General features: G+C 50.8%; 5 protein-coding genes across 7 annotated transcripts; 2 read left to right on the top strand and 3 right to left on the bottom strand.

Moving 5' to 3' along the window:
- On the top strand, positions 1-4,621 carry LOC101784750 (probable serine/threonine-protein kinase At1g54610). The gene is made up of 7 exons (XM_004971071.3): positions 1-367; positions 1,118-1,423; positions 2,687-3,004; positions 3,094-3,309; positions 3,514-3,614; positions 3,693-3,810; positions 3,981-4,621. The coding sequence occupies exons 1-7, from the start codon at positions 116-118 to the stop codon at positions 4,341-4,343; spliced, it is 1,674 nt and encodes a 557-aa protein (XP_004971128.1). The 5' UTR covers positions 1-115; the 3' UTR covers positions 4,344-4,621.
- An 84-nt stretch (positions 4,622-4,705) lies between these two features.
- On the bottom strand, positions 4,706-6,084 carry LOC101785403. Its single transcript, XM_004971072.4, has 3 exons — positions 5,483-6,084; positions 5,302-5,369; positions 4,706-5,176 (listed from the first exon to the last, which is right to left on the bottom strand). Exons 1-3 carry the CDS (start codon positions 5,823-5,825, stop codon positions 4,994-4,996), a joined length of 594 nt encoding a protein of 197 aa, XP_004971129.1. The 5' UTR covers positions 5,826-6,084; the 3' UTR covers positions 4,706-4,993.
- A 6,584-nt stretch (positions 6,085-12,668) lies between these two features.
- Positions 12,669-14,114, bottom strand: LOC101783799 (NAC domain-containing protein 83-like). Of its 3 annotated transcripts, none has more exons than XM_004971067.2 (3): positions 13,669-14,114; positions 13,268-13,578; positions 12,669-13,177 (listed from the first exon to the last, which is right to left on the bottom strand). In XM_004971067.2, the coding sequence occupies exons 1-3, from the start codon at positions 13,880-13,882 to the stop codon at positions 12,938-12,940; spliced, it is 765 nt and encodes a 254-aa protein (XP_004971124.1). In that variant the 5' UTR covers positions 13,883-14,114; the 3' UTR covers positions 12,669-12,937. The 3 variants fall into 3 exon arrangements, with proteins under 3 accessions (XP_004971124.1, XP_004971126.1, XP_004971125.1); XM_004971069.4 differs by having other exon boundaries at positions 13,268-13,572; positions 13,669-14,084; XM_004971068.3 differs by having other exon boundaries at positions 13,268-13,575; positions 13,669-14,081.
- Positions 14,115-17,864: 3,750 nt separating this feature from the next.
- LOC101783398 (probable protein S-acyltransferase 7) lies at positions 17,865-21,499 on the top strand. The gene is made up of 5 exons (XM_012846610.2): positions 17,865-18,149; positions 18,703-18,885; positions 19,766-20,062; positions 20,364-20,597; positions 20,695-21,499. The coding sequence occupies exons 1-5, from the start codon at positions 18,063-18,065 to the stop codon at positions 21,130-21,132; spliced, it is 1,239 nt and encodes a 412-aa protein (XP_012702064.1). The 5' UTR covers positions 17,865-18,062; the 3' UTR covers positions 21,133-21,499.
- Positions 21,500-21,804: 305 nt separating this feature from the next.
- Positions 21,805-23,563, bottom strand: LOC101782993 (delta(3,5)-Delta(2,4)-dienoyl-CoA isomerase, peroxisomal). The gene is made up of 2 exons (XM_004971065.3): positions 22,802-23,563; positions 21,805-22,251 (listed from the first exon to the last, which is right to left on the bottom strand). Exons 1-2 carry the CDS (start codon positions 23,487-23,489, stop codon positions 22,061-22,063), a joined length of 879 nt encoding a protein of 292 aa, XP_004971122.1. The 5' UTR covers positions 23,490-23,563; the 3' UTR covers positions 21,805-22,060.
- Between the last annotated feature and the right edge of the window lie 213 nt (positions 23,564-23,776).

The following is a 23,776-nucleotide window of genomic DNA, read 5'->3' as shown; positions in this document are numbered from 1 at the left end:
TGAGGCGGTCTCCCATTTCCCTCCCTCAACTTCCCGCGTCCTCCCGTCGTTTCCTCGCAACCGCCCCACGCCGCCGCCGGCGACCGCCCGCGCGGCACATGACGGCGGCCCCGCCATGGGCTGCATCCTCGGTAAGCTCTCCACGGCGCCCGGCTCCTCCCTCTTCTTCCCCGCCGCCGCCGCCGCCGCCGCTGGAGGAGGAGGGGAAAAGGCGGCAGAGGTGCAGCTCCAGGCGCCGCCGCAGGAGCACATCGCGGCGGTGAGGAAGGACGCGTCCGGGTGGCCGCTCTGGCTCTCAGAGGCCGCCGGCGACGCGCTCCGGGGATGGGCGCCCCGCGGCGCCGACGCCTTCCAGAAGCTCGAGAAGGTGAGGACGATCCTTTCCGCCGCGCGCCCGTGCTTGCTGATCGGCAATTAATTACCGGAAAAAGTTTGGGCTTTTCATGGGAACAGCGGGTTGTTGGGGAAAGATTTGAACTTGCCTTTTCTCATCCTTGTTTCGATTTGTTCGTGCTTGTCGTACGCGATCGTCGGTTGTGGAATTCGGCGAGTAATTTGAGTTCTTGCTTTTTCTGGTTATCGTAATTGAGTTGTTGGCGTGTCACCTACTCCAAAAAAAGTCCTTCCTCACTTTCTTGTTCTGAGTTCAAGAGAGCAATGGATTCTTTATTGTTCTGTTATTATGAGTTGTAAGAGTCAAAGAGAGAAAATAAAGCAAATGATGATCTCAGCACATAAACAAGCTCCGAATTCCTAGAAGTGCTTAAAAATAAGCAGGGATGAGCAAATCCCCAGCTTTCCTGAGATTTAAAAACGACACAGCTCCATCATCTACGTTCATACTTTATATGCTTGTCCGTGTCACAAGAATTCGTAATTCGTAAGGACAAATGGAAAAGGTCAACTTGCAATGTGTCTATTGATTCGATTGGAGTACCTGTAAGTGTTATCCTCTCTGGTCTTTTCAAAGAAACGAGTTGCTGTAGATTTTTTTCTAGCTTTTTTTTAGAGCCGAGTCAGTGAAAAGAAAGAAATCAGTTAAATTCCATTGCTTGCCTCATTCGATTGGAGATATTTTCTAAAAAATGGTTGCGATCTTTTTTCCCTGTGCCGCCAGATTGGGTCAGGAACGTACAGCAACGTGTACAAGGCGATTGACGTGGAGAGCGGCCGCGTGGTGGCGCTGAAGAAGGTGCGGGTGGACGGCGTCGGCGAGGCCGAGAGCGCGCGGTTCATGGCGCGGGAGATCGCCCTGCTCCGCCGCCTCGGCGACCACCCCCACGTCGTCCGCCTCGAGGGGCTCGTCACCTCCCGCCTCAACACCGCTCCCTCCCTCTACCTCGTCTTTGAGTACATGGAGCATGACCTCACTGGCCTCACCGCCTGCGCAACCGCCTCCGGCCGCCGCCTGTCCTTGCCTCAGGTATGATCACTGCGTTTGCTACATACTGCCCCCAATGAAGACATGGTCAGTGGCCTGCTATACTGATCTCTCAGTTCCTGGAAATTAGTTGTACGGTAGTTTTCAGAGGTAATCTGTGTGTGACAAGCAATACAAATTTCAATCATTGGTGATGCATAAGATTGATAAATTAGCTAACTAGGATTCTTGAGTTCTGATCGGTGATGTGGAGAGTTTAACCAACCTTTTGGTTCCCTGGTAGCCTGTGGTTAGGGAATTTATCACTAAAAGAAAATTGGCGTCGCTTAGGATTGCCAGCAGCCAGAACTACTGTGCCTGCGAATTCAAATGCGGAGAAGGGATGATTTCTAATTGAATCTTAAATTATTTGCTTAAAATTAATTGCATGTGTTTTAAAGAACTTGAAGTTTACTACTCCCTCTATTTCAAATTGTAGTTCGTTTTAACATTTTTAGGTTCATAGATATTATTATGCATCTAGATATAGTGTATGTCTAGGTGCATAATAATATCTATGAATCTAGAAAAGTGAAAACGACCTACAATTTGGAACGGAGGGAGTATTTACTAATAACTTAACGTGGGCCGTTCCAATGTCATTTGCTCTGAGATATGACACCTCTTTTCAAGGGAGCATAAAGGGGTACTAAGACATTTGCAGCGTTGTCAGCATATACCTGCCAGTCAAGTCTCCTATTTGGGAGACCGAATACTTTGTAACTGATGTAACTTCATTCTTTGGTTCTAGAAGAAGCATCATTGACTGATTATCAGCTGGGGAATTTTGCTTTAGCTTTTTGCAAGAAGCAAACAAATCCATTAGACCGGAACACCGCAGTGATGTCGACCTGTAAGTCTATTAGACTAAGTGAAGCAGAGTATTTCCTAGGTTTGAACAGAGGAGTCCAATTGACAGAGACAGGTATTGTATTCTTTTTGCACGCACACTGCTTCCCAGAAATCCCTTCACCGAACTACAGACATTTCAACTGTCAACATTGGCTGCAGTTAACTGACTGGAATTTACCTCTGAAACTCTCTATCCAGTAAAACTCTGTATTGCCGTTTGGACTATATGGAAATGACTCAACTCGGTTCGGTAAAATTGACTCTGTATTAATAACTGTAAAAGGTTGTCAATTACTTTCTTTTCTGAGAAGGAAGGTTCCAACAGGAGATGTTTTTCAGCTACACGGTTATTGACAAATGTATGCCTGACTTCATTATATGTGGTATTCACGAAGTCTAGTTCCTTGTTTGCAGGTGAAGTGCTACATGAAACAATTACTTTCCGGGATTGAACACTGCCATAACAATGGTGTTCTGCACCGTGACATCAAGAGCTCGAACCTACTTGTCAGCAGTGATGGAATTCTTAAGATAGCTGACTTTGGACTTGCCACCTCTTATGATCCTGACAACATGCAGCCAATGACGAGCCAAGTGATCACGCTTTGGTATCGTCCACCTGAACTCTTGTTAGGAGCAACTCACTATGGTGTTGGTGTTGATCTTTGGAGTGTCGGTTGCATATTGGCAGAATTGCTTCTTGGTGAGCCCATATTTCCTGGAAGAACAGAGGTACTTGGTTTGGTCCAGCTGAAATGTTAATTTTGGATAAATAGTGCAGGATGTCACTTGATTTAGCTATTAACGAGTGGTTTGTTTAGGTGGAACAATTGCACAAGATTTTCAAGTTGTGTGGTACTCCATCAGAGGATTACTGGGAGAAAATGAAGTTCGCTCATCCTACGTTCAAGCCATATGAACGGTGTCTAGCTGAAAAATTTAAGGATGTGCCACCATCTACCCTATCACTTCTTGAGACTCTCCTGTCAATTGACCCAGATATGAGAGGCACTGCAACTGATGCTCTGAACAGTGAGGTTAATACTACCCTATCAATCCTCAAGCCATTTAAAATGAACTGCTACATGAACAAATAAAAAAGGAGAAAAAATTGTGGCAAACAGTATACAGAACAATGGGTTAGGCTTAGTTTGCATTGATATAATATAGAGATTAATTTTGAGTAGGAACTCATGAGGTGGTCCTTGTTCAACTGTACTTATCATTTTCTGTGGACTCAGTTCTTCAGGACAGAACCGTATGCCTGTGAACCATCAAGCCTTCCGCGGTATCCACCATGTAAAGAAAGAGACGTGAAGCTTAAGTACGAGAAGCACAAAAGGTTTGGCGCCACTCTTTGCGCTTATCTCAGCTGTTTTATTTTGTTTGCAGAAAACTTAAACATTTGTGTGTTTTTCAGGAAGTCAAGGGTCAATGGGTCAGTAGAACGTCATAAAAACCGACAGCATGCATCACAAAATCCTGGGCGCAGAGTATTTACTCCAGATGTCAATAATAAGCCGCAAGCAAATCCAAAGGTGTGTTTGTTGCCCCTTTTCCTCTGCAAGAATCTTTTACTCAAACCTCAATAGCATCATGCTTAAATTGCCACCACTCCTGGCAATGCTTGCATCAAAAGCCATATTCAAGCAACTATTTGGACATAGAAACAATGAATAAATGGTGAATCGTGTTACTTTATCTTCAGGTACCAAGATTGGTAACAAGCACGAGTACTACCAAACTTGAGAGATTTCCTCCACCTCATTTGGATGCATCGATTGGTTATAGCCTAGATTCATCGGCTGATGGAACCACTGAAGAATTCTTCACATCTTCAGTTGTTGAGCTAAAGAAAATGCCGAGCGTAATATTTGGTCACATGAAATCTTACCTGAATAGCCCAAAGAAGGGCATGCAGAAGGCCAAGCCAAGCCTCAATATGGCGCCTTCCACTGTTCTCATCGGTGCATTTCGGCCTTACTCGCTTGGCCATCCCATGGAAGTGAGAAGAAAGAATAGGGAGCAATTCAGAGGCAAAGGGAGAAATGTAGTAGGTGCAGTCAAATGAAATTGTAACCATGTTCCTCCTTTTTTTTTTGCCCTTTTTATAGATGCTAGTCGACAGCTGGTGATTTTCAACCACAATTGATAGGTTTTACTTGTATAGTTCGGGAGTACTATAAATTAGGGCTGTGTATAGTGCATTTGTTATGTATAATGGGTCGCCAAATTTTATCAGCAAAACAGAGTATGAGAACATCCCCACACAGTTTTGTAGCTTCAATATCTGCATCAAAATCAGAGGGAAAAGAAAAGGAAGCGATCAAAGGGAATGCTATTGCTATTGCTGACGATCTTAATCTCGCACCAATGTTACTGCTGCACAACTGTCTAGAATTCAGAAATACATAGAATGAAATCACGGAAAACTTGGATGAACAGCTTCCAGATTGCTCTCTTTTCCAAACGCTAAATTTGTATTTTTCTCTATGACAACAGGAGCAGTCCGGTGCTGCTGATGCTCCTTACATCATTTACAGGATCAGTTTCTCAAATACAGGGTTAGCTAAGCACTAACCAAGATCAGAAGAAGAAAAAAAAGGCAGCAAATGATGCAAAGCTAGCATCGTGAACGATGACTGAATCAGCCATTGCATGTGTTTTACAAGCTGAGACGTAGTAAAAATGAAAAAAGATCCAATATACAGCGCTGCGTGATCAGAGATGAGATCTTACAGCTGCAGCAGCAGCAGGGGGAGGCTGTGATTCTGCAGCAGGAGACGGCGAAGCCTTGCTGGTGTGGCGGCTGAACAAGTTGTGCCAAGTGGTGGTGACCATCGACAAGCCTCTGAACCGAAGCCACCTGGCTCCCTCTTTAGATTCGGTTTTAGGTTCGGGCACCTGCAGGTTTGTGTATCGACAGTTAGGATACCAAGATACCATAGCTACATGTGCAAATGCGATGCTTAGATGTCACTAGTTGTAGTAGCTCATGCGTGACGATGCCAATTAGGATGGATCATCACCTGACTGGACTCCTGTGCATTGGTCGTGGTGACCTCGTTCCTATTGCTCGCCTGACGCGTCGTCGCTGCTGAGAAGGAGAAGGAGAAGGATGATCCCAAGAAGTGTCAGCACCAATGGATGGCAGCTCAAGAAACGACCAAAGGAGGAGGGAAGAACCGAGCGCGCGTTAAGTTTAAGCACCTCTGGTCCTGACGGAGCCGTCGCTGCTGGCGTCGGCGTCGGCCACGATTTTGTCGACGAACGCCGTCTTCTGGCAGTAGTACCTAAAGCTGGGCGATCCCGGCGTCGACGGCAGCGCCGCGCGGCCGACGGCTTCCTCCCCCTGCTCCTTGGGCTCGGGTGCCACCTTGCTGCCTCGCCTCCTACCCGCCGCGGGCGACGACTCCGCCTCCTGCCCTTGCTGCCGCTGCGCCAGCAGACCCGTGGTGGACGCCTCGCTGTTCCCCAGCGCCCGTTCCCGCGCCCACCCCCGCCGCCGCCGCCGCGGCTCGGCCCCCTCGCCTGTCGACGGCCCGCACCCCATCGCCGCCAGCGTAGGGGAGGGCCGGTGAGCGGGGGCGGGAGCCGGAGGAGGCGGGAGCGGCAGACACAGCGTGGGGTGATCGGAAGGGATGGCCTCGGATGCCGCGCCGCGCGGCGGCCTTAGTAAGGAGACGCGCCCGGGGGGCGGTGTGGACCGTTGCTGCCGGCGAGCGGCGACGCGGGTTCCTCGGAGCGGAGGCTAGATTTGGCGGGCTGAGGATAGAGGGGTCCCACCTGGCCGAAGGCGTCCGGAGATGGGCTTTGTTGGGCCTGATGAGCTGTCATGAGATGAGCGTGCACAAGATGGGCCAACTTTCGTCAAACAGCAGCCCGGCGTTTTTCTTCTTTAATTTCCTTTCCTGGATGTCTCTCAATTTGTTGGCTGTTGGTCATTCATACACCTAAGCTTCATATGTGTAGGAGAAAAGCTTCTTTTATCTGCGTTTTTTTTTTGCATTTCTATGTATGGGTGTATATTTGACATTTTTAATTTGGCAATTTTTTTTGGCGGAAACATTGGGCAAGGTGTTTTTTTACCTAAAACAACTTTTGGCTACGAGCAGGTAGCTCAACTGCTGCAGGCTATTTATGCAGCTCCATGTGAATGGAACCTACTCCTTGTTGAATAACAGTAGACCTCATCCGTCACAATTCTTAGGGTTTTGTGAAGAACTAGGACTAGTACGTGAAAAAGCGACTGCGGATCTTGAAACAACCAAGACCTGCTGGTGGAATTCATTCTACAGACAAGAAGAGATGATGCATTCCTTTCCTTCTTCAAGGACTCGGACACTAAAGCAGTGAACAGACAACTGAACCTGAACGTGATCTTCTGCAATTTTATTTGGCCATGTTGGTATCCAGATCGCATTTCGTGCAAGGATCAGGGCTCCTCTGTTCTGTTCACGTTCTAGAAGCCATATCCATGATCCATCCGATAGTTCGTCCCAGGATCCTGAAGGCAAGCAGGCAGCACAAGTGGTTGAACAGAGTCCATTGATTGCGTCTCCCTGTTGCATTTTCGGGCAGGCAACCTGTGCACCTCACACACTGACACTGTATGGAGGAGTGCGGATTGATGTTGAGTGCTGCTAATGCCTAGAGCTATAGCTTGTAGCCTTGAGCTAGGCAACTGTCATCGACACATGCATGGCACACCCTTCTTCTTCTTTCTGGGTGTTTGATACCAGAGGTGAACTTAAATGCCACGTCGAATGTTGTTCGGATGCTAATTAAAAAGATTAAATATAAGCTAATTATAAAACTAATTGCAGAACCCCTATACTAATTCGCGAGACGAATCTATTGAGCCTAATTAATCCATGATTAGCACATGTTTACTGTAGCGGCACATTGTCAAATCATGGACTAATTAGACTTAATAAATTCGTCTCGCGAATTAGACTCCACCTGTGCAATGAGTTTTGTAAATAGTCTATGTTTAATACTAATTAGTATCCAAACATCCGATGTGACGGGAGCTAAAATAACTTTAGGAGGTATATCCAAACACCCCCTTCAACCTCCTGCGAGCTTTGAAATTAAAGTTCTGAGCAGAAGGAGGTAGGAGTTATTATCCATTGCCGTCCTTGCTGCCGAGTTGCTTTCATGTGTCTGCATGCTGGTTAAAGCCGATCACCATCAGAGTTCAGAGGATTCTCATGGGAGAACGGAGACGGAGATCCCTGTCTTGGACTCCGTCCCTTCCCTCCAGGGGAAGGGAAGGTAAACCCAACCACCTTCCCTGCCGGTCTAGCTCTGCGGCCACTACTGAGGGCCTGTTTGGCTCCACCCTGTTAAAGTTTAACACCATCACATCGGATGTTTGAATATTAATTAGAAGTATTAAATATAGACTAATTATAAAACTAATTGCACAGTTGGAGTGTAATTCGCGAGACGAATCTATTAAGCCTAATTAGTCCATGATTTGACAATGTGGTGCTACAGTAACCATTTGCTAATGGTGGATTAATTAGGCTTAATAGATTCGTCTCGCGAATTAGCACAGGGTTCTGCAATTAATTTTATAATTAGCTCATGTTTAGTTCTTCTAATTAGCATCCGAACATCCGATGTGACACTGTTCGTATCCAAACACCCCCTGAATGTATGTATTGATGGATGGATTAATGGAGAGGGGGTGGAGTGGTGGTTCAGTCCCTGGCTATTCCGATCCAAAGGAAGTCTCTTTCTTCCACTCCACCAACACCTTTTTCCTCCGTTCCTCCGGGCTCCGCCGCCGTGCCCCCATCCCCGTAGGGTCTGGGGCTCCACTCCGGCCACCACATGGGCATTCGGGCCAATGCCTGTGCTGTGCTGGGTTGGAACGCTCACTCTCCCGGTCTCCCTCAGCAGGCACTGCTCCCATGCAGAGCAGGTGCAAAGAGAGACGTCAGACGTCTCCTTGGCCTTGGGCATGGTACGGTCAGCAAGCAACAACAAAATAGCGTTCGGCTTGGGGTGGCTTGTTGAGCTTGCAGATCGCAAGAATGCAGCAGAAAATTAGTACTCATATCATATGCCTGGAAATCAAAAGGACAGTAGTAGTAGTAGTAATCTCAACACTTGAGCAACTGATCATTTGACTGATGATTAACAAACAAACCACCGATCCCCCAGCACACAGGTGGCGTTCACTGAACCCAACCCAACCTGCCTATCATTGGGCCATCGATCGATGCAAATCTCTCCCCTTTTTTTTTCAATCTGTCCATGCGCGGTAGCGTCTGCAGGAGGTCTGCTGCGTGCCATTTTTTTCTGGTACCTTTTTCGCACATCATCGAGTTCTTTTCTCTTTCGTACTCGTACGAGTGCAATGCATTTTGTGTGTTTCCTTCCTTCCTCTGGTCCACGGGACATGACTCGGACGAGATGCCGCCGTGGTGGTGGGTTGTCAGTTGGTGGAAGCAACGAAGGCTGGAAGGGGCAAGCCGCGGTACTGTACCTTCCCGTGTCCTTGCTCGGCGTGACGCCCTGAAAACTAGCGCTCCTTCCTTTGCCGTGTGGCACGGCGCACGGCGCGCGGCATGGCCCTCGCCTTTGCATTGCATCGGAGTGGAGTGGTGACGATGACTTGCGAGGTAGGAGAAGGTAGGGCTTGCTGTAGCCTGTAGGGCAAGGGCAAGGACCCTCTGGTGCCCATGATCCATGGACTTTTTGGCCTGAGCTGTGAGGTGGGCAGGAAAGCGACGGAGCGAGATTGTGGGTTGACATTTGATGAGACGGACGGGAGGGAGGACGGGGTGACGACGAGCGGTGACGGATGGACGGATTTGGTCTTGGGAAAGGGAGCAAGCAACCGCGCTGACACACACATTTCGCCTTGGAAAAGAGAGCCGGAGGTGAGGTGGCGTCTGGCAATCCGCGACCCGACCCTCCCTGCTGCAGTGCTTGCATTGCCTCCCGGCTCCCGTCTGTGGGAGAGTGCCGTGCCGTGACGTGAGCGAGCTCCCAAGATCTTTTAGCTGGGGCCGGGCGGCAGCGGCAGCGGCACACCGCACGGCGGCGGCGGCGGCGGCGGCGGCGAGGCCGGCAAGCAAATAGCGGTCGGCGCGTCGTGGGGCAGAGCGCCACCGCGCGCACGTAACCACATGCATGCCGCCGCCTCGCTGGGCCGAGCCGGCCGGCACATGCGCTCGGTTGGTTGATTTGTTGGTTAATCGTACCGATCATTCCCTAATCATCAAGCGCCGGGCCTCGGCTGCCAATCGCCGCTCCGATCGGTCACGGCCTCTTCGCGCAAGCAACTTCTGTGGTGATGACTGGTGAGGAGCCGTGCCGAAAGCACATTAATTGGGTGGCAGCGGGTGTGCCGTCACGTAATCTCTGATGCCCTGCTTCGTGGGGGAATTAGAGGAGCAGTAACAAGGGCCGGTGTGTGCTAATGGTAGGTTATTAATGTGTAGTGCAGGTGATCGAGTTGATGCTCCATGGACCATGGCACTGCCACCTGCTTTCATTCAGAATATTTTCAGAGACAACAGACAAGGAGGCACCGCCACAAGCAGCACTTGGGATTCAGAATCCATGTGCTCGCTTCAGTCGCTCGTACTAAAAAAGTGTCAAGAATCCATAGATGGGGACAGGCTCGTAATAGGGGTTGTTTTTGTGATTGCCCACTGATTTCCTGCTCATTGTTCGAAAGACAAGGGAAGCACCCGGGCACACGCGCAAGGAGGCAGAGCCATCTTTGTTTATTTTTTTTTGTTTGAACAATGGCCATCTTTGTTTATGATTATTAGAACATGTTCCAAGAGGATAATTCTAGCACTACTTCGAGCACGAACCGCCGCTTGGTCACCGTTTGTTTGACCAACAACTGGGCTCAACTAGGACGCATTCCGATCTGGTATCCCTGCTTGATCCGCAATGTATGGCCCAACGACCAGATTAGCATCCCTTTCAGTTTCAGGACATGAGCTCGAGGAGAGATGCTTGTCACCAATGGCAACTTGTGTAATCCATCCGATAAATGCCAAGCAGATGTGCCTGATAACCAGCAGGAGTATCCGTTGCCCTGATTGACCTAATCATGCCACAAAACACTTTTGTATATGTCACCTGTGACCAGCAGGCAATGAATACAAGGCTCGTCTCATCTGCTGCTGGTTCCATCCATAGATGTTTACAAGTGAGTAGTGACTAGGGTACTGACTAGTCATTGGTTGCCCATCTCATTCAAAACTTTACATTTGCTGTGCATGTACTTACTGTTGGCAGCCAGCCATAATTCCTCGGTGCTGCGTCGCCTATTCAGATTCAGATCCGCAGCTGCCAACCTTTCAAACGCGGTGGTACTCGAAGAGTGGGATCCAAGCTAGCAACCCGCTGCAAGAAACCACCTCAATCCGGGACGTTCTCCTCCCAAACGAGCTTCCTCCCGGTACCAACTGAACCCCCCGGATCAAACGTGTGTGCTCCCGTCAGGCACCCGCCTCCGTGACATCAGTCTTCCCCCCATGGCGTTGCGTTGCGTGAGGAGGGCACCAAACACGCACGTCGCGATCAGCAGCCGGCAGCGAGCGTTATTGTTATTGTCACAGTGCACGGACACCTATGGCGTCTGCACGGCGCCGCTCGCTCTTCCTTTGCAAGGCTCCGGCGTCCGGCGGTCTCCCGGCTGCTCCGGCGGCCAACGGCGTCGTGACACCTGCCGCTCGCTTGCGTCGCACCCTGTCCGTGCGACGCCGTGCTGCGGCCAAGGGAGCGGAGGCGGAGGCCGGAGGAGGGAAGGGAGGAGGACACTGTACCCGCATGGCCGGCATTGAATCGGGGGGAGCCGTGCAGAATCAATCAATCCGTCCGTCCAGCGGTTGATGGCGATCTCTGCAGTGTGATTGCCGCTGTCTCGTCCGTCGCCCGTCCGTCCCCTGCGCGCGACCCTTGCTGCTTGCCGCCTGTGCCTGCGTGGGCTGCCTTGAATTATTGGCAACCTCCTGCGAGGCAGCAGCGTCTTGCTCGATGAATCAAAGATACCCTTCCTCCATCCCCTCATAGAGTCATGGTCATGGCCTGCTGTTACTGTCCGATCAGTACGGCTTTGACGCTTTATGTTTTCCCCGATGCTGACCAGCTGTTAACGACTTGTAAACCATGTCCGGTTCTGTCATCTGCCTCCAAGGTCCAGTAATCAATCCCTGGTCTGAACCCTGACGAAAAGACAAGGAGCCCGCGGCGCGAGTCAAACACTCAAATTGCTTCATGGCAGCGATTTTTCTCCTCCTCCGTGGTTGAAATCAAGAGGGGACAGCGATCACTCAAGAGTTGAGCTGTCCGGCTTCCCTTTCAGCGAAGAAAAAAACCCTCCGATGATGCTGTCTGCTAAGCACCGAGTCAATTTCAGATGCTCACGCTCACTTCCTTTTCACGCCGGCTTGCAGTTTGCTTCACAGGAGCAAGCAAGCAGCTCGGTGGTGATCTCACTCGTGCGTCATGGCACCCCGCGATCCTCGACGCCGCTGCACCGTGGCTCTTGCTTGTCGTCCCCGGCCGCAAACGGAGCAGGAACCGAATCATCGTCGGTTGCAGAAACGCATCTGTCTCTAGCTATTACTTAGGGACAGCGACGGTGTGAATCAGCCAGCCGCGGGCTCAGTGCGCGGGAACAATTCCCCCAAATCTTTCATCTTGCCCCAACAAATATTCGCTTCGATTTGATTCAAAGCTGGGGCTAGGTGATGAGCTTGCTTGTGCTTGGCATCTGCAGCCGTTGGACACTTGGACCAGACCAGACCGTGGCCAGCCGTCAGGATTACACCACCAGCGAGATTATTCCTATTCGTCTTCGTCTTCCTCTCGCCAGTCGCCAGAAGACCAGCAGGTTTCTTATTCCTGTGAGAAAGGCCCCCCGAGGAAGAAAGGTATCTCGCCTCTGCCTCTTGCCAATCAGTGGGAGTATCAGGAACCTTATCATCGTCTCCTTTCTGCATCCCCTCCCCTCCTCCTAAGTGCACTGCCCTTTCTGGCCTACCTTTTTTCTCTCCATGCTCAAACCTTCAGCTTTATTCTGCCTCCTTTCCGTGCCTGATTCTTGCTTTGTATATATGCCCTGTCTTGCTGTTCCTTGCACTGAAGCTATGCCCTGGTCTCTCTCTCATCTCTGCATGTGTCTTGCAATGCTGGGGCATCAGTTCCTTGTGGAGCTTGGCTTGCTTGGCTTTCCATTTCTGCATAGTTTTATTTGCAGTTGGTTTGCAGTTGGCACAAGTGTTTGGTGACAGCAAGAAATCGAAAAGAGGATGAAGCAAAATGCGTCAGAGTATAAAAGAGGTTGAGCGAATAAGTGAGGTTGTTCTGGTTCACACTTCACTCCAGACAACATAAGATGAACTCAGGGAGGACGTTGACAGAGCACATGATGATTGATTGCCAAAAGGGAACTGATTAATTTCTCGCTAATTAACATCCTTGATTCGCGTCGAGCTCAAACATAGCAAAGCCATTAGCTTTTTTCTTTTCTTTTCTTTTTTGTTTGAGCTCGATCTTCTTCTTCCTCTCTCTATTGCTTGCTACTAGGTGCTTAGGATTCCTACGGCGACATTAGAAGGGCACGGGAGGGCGTTCCTTAGAACATGGCGCCCGTGATTAACGGCCTAGTCAACTCTACTCCTCTCAATTGGAGGCGACGCTGCAGCTGCTGCCTCCATTGCTGCTGCTGCTGCTGCTCTCCTCGTCGTCACCGTCCTGCTCCTGGTCGCCAGCCTCGGAGGTGTCGGTGACGCATGACGACGCGGACGACGGCGACGAAGGCTCCTCCGCATCGTCATCTTCCTGGCCGCGGTGCGCCGCCGGCTTGGTCCTCTTGAATATGCGGCAGACCACCCAGTCGGCCGCCGCGCCATGGCAGCTCACCTGAATCGATTTATCACCACGAAAGAGCAATTAGCCGCCGTGGCAATTCACAGGTTACAATCTGGATCGTGCATGCTACAGTACGCTTACATGGGCCGTGGGGGCGTTGCCGGCGGCAGCGCAGCCGTGGAAGGGGTGGAGTCCGGAGGGGAGGAGGCGGTACTCGTGCATGGCCCAGTCGGTGCGCGCGGCGGCGCGGCCGCGGCCGCGGTAGAAGACGAGGGTCCGCTTGGTGCCGACCGGGCGCTTGCAGCGCGGCGAGACGACGAGCTTCTCCTTCCCGGACGGCCTCCAGAGGCCGGTCCCGGCCGCCCTCGCCGCGCCGCCGCCCTTCCGCCAGCACCGCGTCGCCGGGAGGTGGAAGAAGAAGCGCTCCCCGTCGGCGTCGCCGCCTGCTGCTGCTGCGTTAAGTTCAGACTTCAGATCAATGCCAATGCGGGATGCGGCGATCGAGTTCGAGAGAGCGACGGATCGACGGAGTGGTACGGTACCTGGGGGCAGGAGGTCCCACGGGTGGAGGCGCGCGAGGTCGGCGTCGGGGATGATGCCGGCGGGGAGCGGGCAGGCGAGCGCCTTGCGGCGGAGGTAGTGGAGCAGCAGCTCCTCGTCGGTGGGGCGGAAGCGGAATCCGATGGGCAGCCCCGCCGCGACGGGCGCCCCGGCGGGCCCCTGCACCCGCCACGCGCCGGCCGGCCGCCCCTCCATCGCCGGACACGAGAGGGGGATCCAAACGGATAAGGAAGCCGATCTGCTGGATGGCAGTCGGCGGATCGATAGGCACCGGCGGCGGCAATCGGCGGCGGGCGGGATTTTTGGCCCGGTGAGATCTCGTCGCCTCGTCGTGTGGAGGAGCGGAGACGGAGGCCGTCGGGTCGGCCGTTTTATAGGTAGGGGGGGCAGTGGCGTGAACCGGACTCAACCTCGAACTCAACTGCCCCCTCCCGTCTCGGCCCTTTATTAAAGCTCTTTCTTTTTGGAGTCTCCTACCCCTGCACAAAACGAAAGCCCTCCTCGCCTCTCCCTCCTCAACAAGGCACTGGCACTAGGGCCAGGAGAGTGTCCCGTGACCATGGGAAGCTCGAAGCGGTGGCCATGGTTGATGGCTCATAGCTGTGCCTGGTGAATTCAAGCTTTGCATTGCATTGCATTTGCAGCAGTGTTCTCTGTTTTTTTTTTCCCGTTGTTGCGACGATGAGTTACACGAGTAGGAGCCGTGCTCTTTTCATGGGCCTGGGATTTGCATTGCCCATGAAACAAGGCATCCATCTCGTGTCATCTCTAGGCAGTAGTTGAGTTCAGTGCTTTGTGTGCTACCGTGCTCTACTGCTCTCTCTGTTCTCAAGGTACGGTGCGGTTTCTTCCGGGGCTTTCCTTGCCTCCTTTTTGCCTTTGGTGGCATCCCCCATTGAATTCCTTGTGGTCTTCCTCGCTGCCTTCCCGAAGAGGAGGAGAGGGAGAAGCTTCCACGCCATGGCCACCGCCCGTTGCCCCTTGCCTTTCTTAACCTTATTACGTCCTGACCTGACGCACCTCTACATTGGATCCCCCACATTACTGTTTACCTCCCGCTAATCTTTTCTACTCTAGTAACACACCGGGTCCGAAAAGGAATCAAAAGTTACTGACACCCCTCGTGCTGTGGTAGACCAGTAGAGACTCGAGACAAAAAAACAAAAAGAATCACAAGTAAAAGTCGTCGCCGTTGTTGTCTCTTCTTCTTTGCCGACCGATCGACGCCAAGCCGAGCTGCACCGTACCGCGTGAACGGCGAGGCACGCGCGTCGCCGTTGGATTGGAATGTCAGCGTGCTCGATCGGCCACCTCGTGGCGAGCTTCTCCACCGTGCTGGTCGGCGCATCAGGCCAAGCAGGAGCACTGATGGTTCGTTGTGCCGTGAGGAGGAGAGGAGAGGAGAGGAGATAGTGCACCACCTTGCCAGTCACGCAGCACGACGACAGGTCGAGGAGAGGCGCCGTGGTTTTGCCTTTTTCCGGGACTCCCGAGTCCTGTGACGACGAACAGACGGGCAAGCCGATCTGCCGGTGCGCCATGCAACGCATCCTGCTCGATCGCTCGACCCTGCCCGGCAAGCAAGCGGCGCCGCTGGCAGGCGTTCACGGATGCGCCCCTTCAACTTCCGTCACATGCAGCAGGTGGCCCGTGGCCGGCCGGTGCGTTCATCCATCCCCCATTGATTGCGATCGCGTATTCCTCTCCCGCGAGCTGCTTGCGGCTCCCTCCGGTGCCGTCCCGGCAAGTGCCAGCGGCGGCGAACGGAGTGCCCACCAGCGCGCGCGTTTTGCCGGCCGGCGAGGCGGTAGTGTCCGTGGCCGCCGCGCGTTACTGCGTTCTCGAGGGTCAAGGCCAAGGGGAAACTTTGCGAGGTCACGGCACGGCAGGCAACGATCGGGACGGTTTCCGATCCGACGGCTCGCGGCGCATGGAATGAACCGCACGCATCGTCCGTACGCGTAGAGTGATACGGCGCGGCAACAGCCGAGAGCAGCGTGGGACCTTGCGTGCGCCCGCCGCCCGCGCTCGCCGTCGCCGCGCTGCGACCCGCGCCGCGCAGAGCCATCCGTGCGGCGCGCGCCCACCTCGCCACGGCCTTTTGCCGAAACGGGACGCCGCGGATTGCTTTGCTCGGCTCGCACGCAGACTGAGCCTGAGGAGTGAACCCGGCCGCCCGGCGGATGGGCCACCGCCGCGCGCGACCGTCCACCCACGCCGTCGTCCCATCCGCTGCTCGGGCGCGGGGGGTGCTGGCTGACACGGACGGAACGTGCCACCCGCTTCGTTCGTTGCCGTGGCGACCCTTCCTTGGGGGGCGGGTGTGGCGGCGCACTGGTTGCCGTAGGGCAGGGGAAATGGTAACTTGAGCTCGTGTGCAAAGCACATTGCGTGCTACTGTTCACACAGTTTGGTTGCTGCATCGCTTGCTCACACCAGCAAGGGAAAAAGGGGAGAGAAAAGGTTTCGTAAAAAAATGGTACTAGAGAGGAGAGCTCCAAAGTTTTGTTTCCACTTTGTTTTGGTAGCAGCAGACAAATGTTTCGTGTCCCTAACCTGCTGAAAGTAGTGGAATGGAGCCCAGCGACTTTTCAGCCTTGTTGTCCGGCCCAACGCTTCTTGGGCCAATCCGCCCCTCGGCCACACCCTCCCTTCCCCAGACCAACAACCACCCATTTGGACGTGTTAGTTTCAATCAAACACCTGGCCCACCGAAAGATCCTGGGCCCTACTTCCGCACTGGGCCGACATGAGAGCTAATCCGTTTGCTGCTACAAGTACAGTTCGTGGTCCAGGCTGCTCCTGGTCCGATACTCACAGAAGATTTCAAGACGATACAGTAGTTTATCCCTGGACAGTGGAAATGATTGGGCTCGGAAGGTTCACAGCGGCGGCCGGCTGTCAAAAGCTTTCGGGAAAGCGGAGATTGAGATGCGCCGGCCGCAGCGTCCAACTGGCTCCGCCACTTTTCAGCCTGGTTTCACATTTTCACACCCTATGCTTCATGATTGCCTTTCTTTCTTTCTTTCTTTCTTTTGTTGGCGATAGCTGATATCATATCCTATTTTGCCTGCTGATTGGTTGATGACTCCATCGCTCATATCCTTGTTTAGTTGCCCTGAATTTGTATGTCCAAAATTACTGTTGTAGCACTGTAGTACACTGTAGCGTTTCGTTTGTATTTGTGAATTATTATCCAAATATTGACTAATTAGGCTCAAAAGATTCGTCTCGCAAAGTACAACAAAACTGTGCAATTAGTTTTTGATTTCATCTACGTTTAGTACTCCATGCATGTACCGCAAGTTTGATGTGACGGGGAATCTTCTTTTTGCATGTACAGCAAGGAGCGCTATTTTTTTTTGCGGAAACTAATGCTCGTGATGACAGGCAATGATCACTCAATTACCATACTACATTTGTGTGTGCATGGAGGTCATATAATCCATCAAATCAGTAAAAAGATCATTTCATTTTCCCCCAGCCTTTCAGTTAGCGCTTTACTCTTTTTTTATTTGCGCTTTGGGCCTAGACCTTGTTTAACTCTCCTCTATTAATTAATAATCTCTACGTTTCAAAACAAAAAGTTTTTCAGTTAGCACTGTACAGCCCAGCTGACTGCACCTGAAAAGTCCTGTTGTGACACATGCCGAAGAAAGGGGCATTTGATTTTCCTTTGACCTGGCAATGACTTGGGCAATTACAGTTGCAGCTGAACAGTTGAACCGAACAGCAACTTCCTGGTACACTGCATTTGAAGGAAGAATTAACTGCCACAAATCTCAAAATAGAGTATCTGGAGGCACAACAAACCCTCTCAGCTTTGTTCACCAACTTGCCCCAAATTCTCCTGCCTGCCTGCCAGCAAGGATGTGGTGGACAAGTAGCCCCCCTTCAGCTACACTAACCCCAATCAAACAACTTTCTGCACACACACAAAGTTGGCACAAATCCATTTTATATTGAACAAAAAATATGAAACAAACATTATTCCTCAACGAAGTGGGGAGGCTACCTCTGCTGCGCATAGCGCAAATGGCGGAGCTCTGCTGCTCGCTGCTGCGTACGGGGAGCAAAATTCAGAAAAATCCGGAGGGCTTTTATGCAAGAGTTAGACGAGAAGGGACCATGGCATATTTACTACACGTCCCCAGCAGAAGGCCCTTCCATTTTGGTGTCATCTCCCCTCCCCTCTCTCTCTTCCCGACATCAGCGGCGGCGCAGCGGCGGGGGGCGGCATTGCGAGCTGACATCACGAGGGGTGCGGCGATCCCGGGAGGCGGAGGGTGGAGGGAGGGAGGTGGCTGCGCCGCCGGCTATGTAGTGATCTGTGCCGTGATCTCGACGGCGGTTTGCGGCTGAGCGGGCGGCGGCGATGAACGGAGTGAGCGCCAGCGCCGGGGCCGGCGCCGGCGCTGGCGGGGAGGGGCCGCTGGTGTACGAGGCCTGGAAGGGGAGCAATGTGAGCGGAATGCCCCTCCTCTCTCTATCTCTGTCCCTCTGCGCCTTTCTTCCTTCCCTCGTTTCCTTGTTGCGTGTGTGGTGTGGATCTGCGCGTTCCTGGGGTGGCGACTCAAATTAACTGTTTGTTTCTTACTAGGGACTGGTACTAGATTGACCTGTTTCGTAGGCATATGTTAGAATTCCCTTGTTGAGCTTGGTGAAATCGGTTGGTCATTGTTGGTCCAAAAAAAATTGATTAGTCAATTTTTCTCATTTATTCTATGGTTTTGTACCTCAGAATGTAGGTTCTGGGACAGGTTAAACGCCTGTAGTCTTGTCCAGGACAGCAAACCTGAGTGTTAGGACTGAGTACTAGTGCATTAATGATCCTACTACCGAATGCCAGTTGTAACTCAGAATGATTTTTTTCCACCTTTTCTTTCTTGAGTGAGTTATGCATACACAATTGGTGATATGGCTTGAGAGAAGTTCTTTCTTACGAGATCTTCAAGCTATTTTTGTGGTGTTAGAAGTGGAAAGTGTGATTAACAGTAGCTTCCATTCTTTTGCAGGTGTTTTTCCTTCAGGGGAGATTTATATTTGGACCTGATGCGAGATCCTTGTTTGTCACCATGTTCCTCATTGTCGCGCCAGTATCAATCTTCTGTGCATTCGTTGCGAGGGAATTGATGGATAATTTCTCTTATGGTATGGGATTGTCTGTAATGATTGCAGCAGTTCTATTCACAGCATATGTGAGTATCATTCTTGGTATTTTTTCAACTCACCACCTTCATTGATTTCCTGGGTTGTGTGATTCCACTACTTAATATATGCAATTGCTGGAATACTAGTATGAGTCTTAATGAAGCTGGTAGCCTCAGTTCTTCAAATGACGGGTGTATTGTGCATTTAACTGCTTGTTTCATGATTATGTGGTTAGTTTCGTTACAATCAAAATATATGTTTAGAAAAAGGAAATGCAACTTTCCCTTTTGCCTTTCTTATACGTTGCATGCTAATAGGGCAAGTGGCCTGCCAGACAATATACTACTTAAGAGCTGTCATTTAATTGTTCCTAATGGCATCAAACTGCAATATTCTGCCTTTATCGTGTGCCATACTATGTTAAATGACAAAGTGATTCCTGAATCCTGATTATATAAATGTAACTGGGTTTTGGATATCACGAAAAGGATCCTTCCCCCCTCCCCCTTGTTATAAGAGAGAGGAAATATCCAACTCTGCTTTTGCATTTATTATTTGGTGTATGTTAATTGGGCAAGTGACTTTTCAGATGGTATAGTACTTGAGCGAGATATTTAATTGCTCCTAATAGTATCGAAATGTGAGAATCCGCCTTTATTGTGTGCCATGTGTTAATTGAAGCGATCCCTGATTATGTAGATATACCTGAGTTGGATATCAAGAAATGGGGGGTTATTCTTCCTGTTGTGTCCTTTTAGCTTGCTGTGTTCTAGGCTTCTAGCACCAAGCATGTTTTGCTGGTCCTATCTTGATCTTTTAATTTGATACATACACAAATTATCTTCGAGTATGGTCATGCTGGCAAAGAGAAAAAAGTATATATGTAACATATCCTCTACCTTGTTTAAGCATTTTGCCACTTTTCAAGATCTGAGTCTTCTGCTTCTAACTTCTGGAAGAGATCCGGGTATCATACCTCGCAATGCACATCCTCCAGAACCTGAAGGTTTTGATGGCAATGCAGAGGTTGGGGCTAACCAGACTCCACCTTTGCGTTTGCCCCGAGTGAAGGATGTTGTTGTCAATGGAATCACTGTGAAGACAAAGTACTGTGACACTTGCATGTTATACAGGCCTCCTCGTTGCTCCCATTGCTCAATCTGCAACAATTGCGTGGAACGTTTTGACCATCACTGCCCATGGGTTGGACAATGCATAGGACTGGTAAGTTCATTAACTAAACACATGTGATTCAGGAAGCCTGTCCTTCTCTCTTACATAGACTGATTTGTTTGCATATGGCATTCCTTGCTGTTCGTATACAATCTTTTGCCAACACTTTATTTTAAATCTCGTATCACCTGCTGTCTTATCATTTATTACTTTTATTATATTCGTTTATTGCCTCACATTATTAAAATAGACAGCACCTTTGCTGTTTAGAATGTCTACATTCCTGCTTAAATTTGATGGATGGATTGTTAAAGACTTGAAATACCTTACAATATTTCTTATTTTCGTGCAGAGGAATTACAGGTTCTTCTATATGTTTGTGTTCTCAACAACTCTGCTCTGCCTTTATGTATTTGGGTTCTGCTGGGTGTTCATTGTTAAGATCAGAAATGCAGAGCAGATAACAATTTGGAAGGCAATGGCAAAGACCCCTGCATCTATTGCTCTAATCATCTATACATTCATTGCTGTTTGGTTTGTTGGTGGCCTCTCTGTGTTCCACTTGTATCTCATGAGCACAAATCAGGTAAAAGCTGTTCCTCGCAATCACAAGGATATATTTGTACTCTTCATGGCAAGTATATTGGGCCAATTGCTAATAAGTCGCGCCTCAACATCTGTAGACAACATATGAGAACTTCAGATATCGCTATGATCAACGAGCCAACCCATACAACAGGGGAGTTGTAGAAAACATCAAGGAGATCTTCTTTACACCCATCCCTCCTTCCAAGAACAACTTCCGTGGCAGGGTCCTACAGGAGCATGGTCTACGGCCTCGTGCGACAAATGGTTTCATGAGTCCAAACATGGGGAGAGCTGTCGGCGACATTGAGATGGGTAGAAAACCAGTGGCTTGGGATGAGCCAAGGATGGCAGCTGAGATTGGTGATTTAGGAGCAGGTCTGAGCAACTTGTTGGAGGACAAGGATGGGAGGTTTCGTAGTGCATCTCCAGATCTCAGCCGTGACGCCCTCGCTGTTGGAGGAGGCTTAGAAGAGCAAGGCTCCTCGGCAATGAACCCTGGGCGGACAAGCTGGGGAGTCGAAGCAGGTCGATGATGGCAGTGACCATGTAAGCGGCTGTAGTGAGAGACTCAGGGTTGTTAGTGCCAGTTCACTGCTAATTTCTTGTTTGGTTTGAGATTTGAGGCCACTAATGTTATAGACCCATGACTTGTACGGCGGTTGTTTCCGGATTTAAGTTTCTCCTTTCTCTTAGTTTGAGACGTCTTTCCTGTATGTTGTTTGAAGCAGTTGGTTTGTGACGTCTCCAGTTTGGCACCGTCTGCTTTCGTCTGTATATATTGGTGCGGTGGACCTGAAACAGTTTGAGTTGCTTGGCTTTGGATGTTAATGGTTGTGAACAGTATTTGACCTTCGCAGTTAATGAACATCGCTCTATCTGAGCAACCCATGCTAAGATTAATTTATTTGTTTCTTTTTGGGTTGGCATGTTGTTTATTTTGAGTATATATTTGAAAATCTCTCGAGTTACTAACATGCTGCAATCTTGTTCCTGCTCAAAATTTTTTGGCCAAACAGCTCATCCAAAAGTTTTTGGATATACTGATTCCTTGCCCGTTCGCAGCAGTAATAAGTTCAGACTTTCACCTTGTTATGCTGGAACTGACAAAATGGCAAGAACAATCAATCATATGGGGGATTCAGCGAATTGGGGGTGATCAATGGAAGTGTTTCAGGTGGGCTGCTTGCCCCCCGTTGCTTGATCAAAAAAAAAAAACTATATCGTATATGATGCCGAAGAAATGACACTGTGTACGAGCTGGAACAGGCAACAGAACAGGAACATCCTGGGATCATCTGACGTAAATCAACCAAAACAACTTCGGTTCGACTTGATCCCCGACAAGGATGGATGTTTCGCCAATTGCAACCACAGATGGTACTTCTACTTCCTGTCTACTTCTGACACCCCACTTTATTCTTTTCACTTCCTTATGCATATAGAGGTAATAGTATCTGATCATTACAGCTTTGAGAACACAGGCTTCCGCTTCTCCAGGAAGGCTCTGATGGCCTCCTTCAGATCGTTAGATCTCAGCATTGCCGCGTTCCATGTGGCGACATGCTCCAGGCCTTGTTCTACAGTCACATCCCTGCTTCTCAGCAAAACAGCCTTGGTTCCCATCACTGCCCATGCCGACTTCTCAGCTATCTCTGAAATGATAGGACAAATTCAGTTCAAACTGAGAATTAACAGGTCATGCTTGCGTGCGCTCAAGATAATTTGCAGTTAACCTAGTATGATGAACTGAGAAAGCACTAATCTGCAATTCAAATTTCAACACGCTTAATACCAAACTGACAATTTGTAGAACTGTGTCTTCTCATTATAGAATGGGAATGAGCACCGCAATCTAAGGCCACAATCACTGAACACCAAGACTGCCACATGGTTGCCTTGGGGATGGATCTATATGAATTCCACGAGCATAAGACTCACATGGTGGAACAATATATAAGCTTCGATGCGCCGTTTACCAATCCTATTACTACTCCATACATTAGAGCACCAGTGCATTTATTGCTTTCAGCTCTGTACACATGAACTACATAAACATCCAGAGGCATTTCAGCAATTCAGCTCCTTGAAACGTTTAAAGCTCTAATTCAGATTGTTTAGTTCATCTTACACATTTTAATGGGGAAAGCATTTAGCAAAGCAAGAACGACCATATGAAGCATGCACAGATAGAGATGCTCTTACCTTTGGCGATCTTTGCAACGCCGGCATCCAACTCTTTCTTGGAATCGAACACCCTGCTGACGAGCCCCATCTCCTTGGCCTCCATGGCGGTGATCTTGCGTCCCGTGAGCGCGAGGTCGGCGGCGTTGCCGTAGCCGACGATCCGCGGCAGGCGCTGCAGCGCGCCGAGGTCGGCGACGATGGCCATGTCCACCTCCTTGAGCACGAACGTGGCGTCCCTGGAGCAGCACCGGATGTCGCATGCCGCGACGACGTCGACGCCGCCGCCGACGCAGGCGCCGTGCACCGCCGCGATGACGGGCTTCCGGCACCGCTCGATCGCCGTGAGCGCTTCCTGCATCTCGAGGATCGCGCGGCGGAGCCCCTCGGCGGCGGCCACGGGGTCGGAGCCCCCGGACGAGGACGCGGTGAGCGGGTTCCCAGGCCCGCCCAGCTCGATGCCCGCGCAGAAGTGGGGCCCCGCGGCGGAGAGCACGACGGCGCGCGCGGTGGGGAGGCGGTCGAGGAGGGACATGGTGCGCGGGATCTCCGCGAAGGCCGCCGGGCTGAGCGCGTTGCGCTGCGCCGGGCGGTTGAGGCGGACCTCGTAGACCGCAGCCGCAGGGTCCGGCTGCGATACGGCGAGGGTCTCGAAGCCCCGCCGGAGCTCCGCCTCCGCGTCGGAGGAGCCGCGGTCGCCGCCCGCCATCTGAGTTGCTGTTGCGTGGGGGCAACTGCCACTGCTACCTCTCCCCCTTTGCTGCTGCTGAATATGAAGCGCTCCCCCCCCCCCCCCCCCCCCCCCCCCCGCGCGCTTGCGTCTCTTGTTCTTGTTTCGGATTTCGGACACAGCGAGATAAGCATCCGATCGCCATCTCCATCACTAGTCTGGCCGCTTTTGGATGGATTAACAGCGGCGCTAAAACCGATTACCTCGTGGTGAATTGACAAGGAAAATCTCGTCTCCTATCCAGCACGGTGACGGCAGAGGCTGCA

Source organism: Setaria italica, chromosome V (genome assembly GCF_000263155.2).
Source record: "Setaria italica strain Yugu1 chromosome V, Setaria_italica_v2.0, whole genome shotgun sequence".
NCBI lineage: Eukaryota > Viridiplantae > Streptophyta > Magnoliopsida > Poales > Poaceae > Setaria > Setaria italica.
This window is presented reverse-complemented; position numbering and strand designations above follow the sequence as displayed.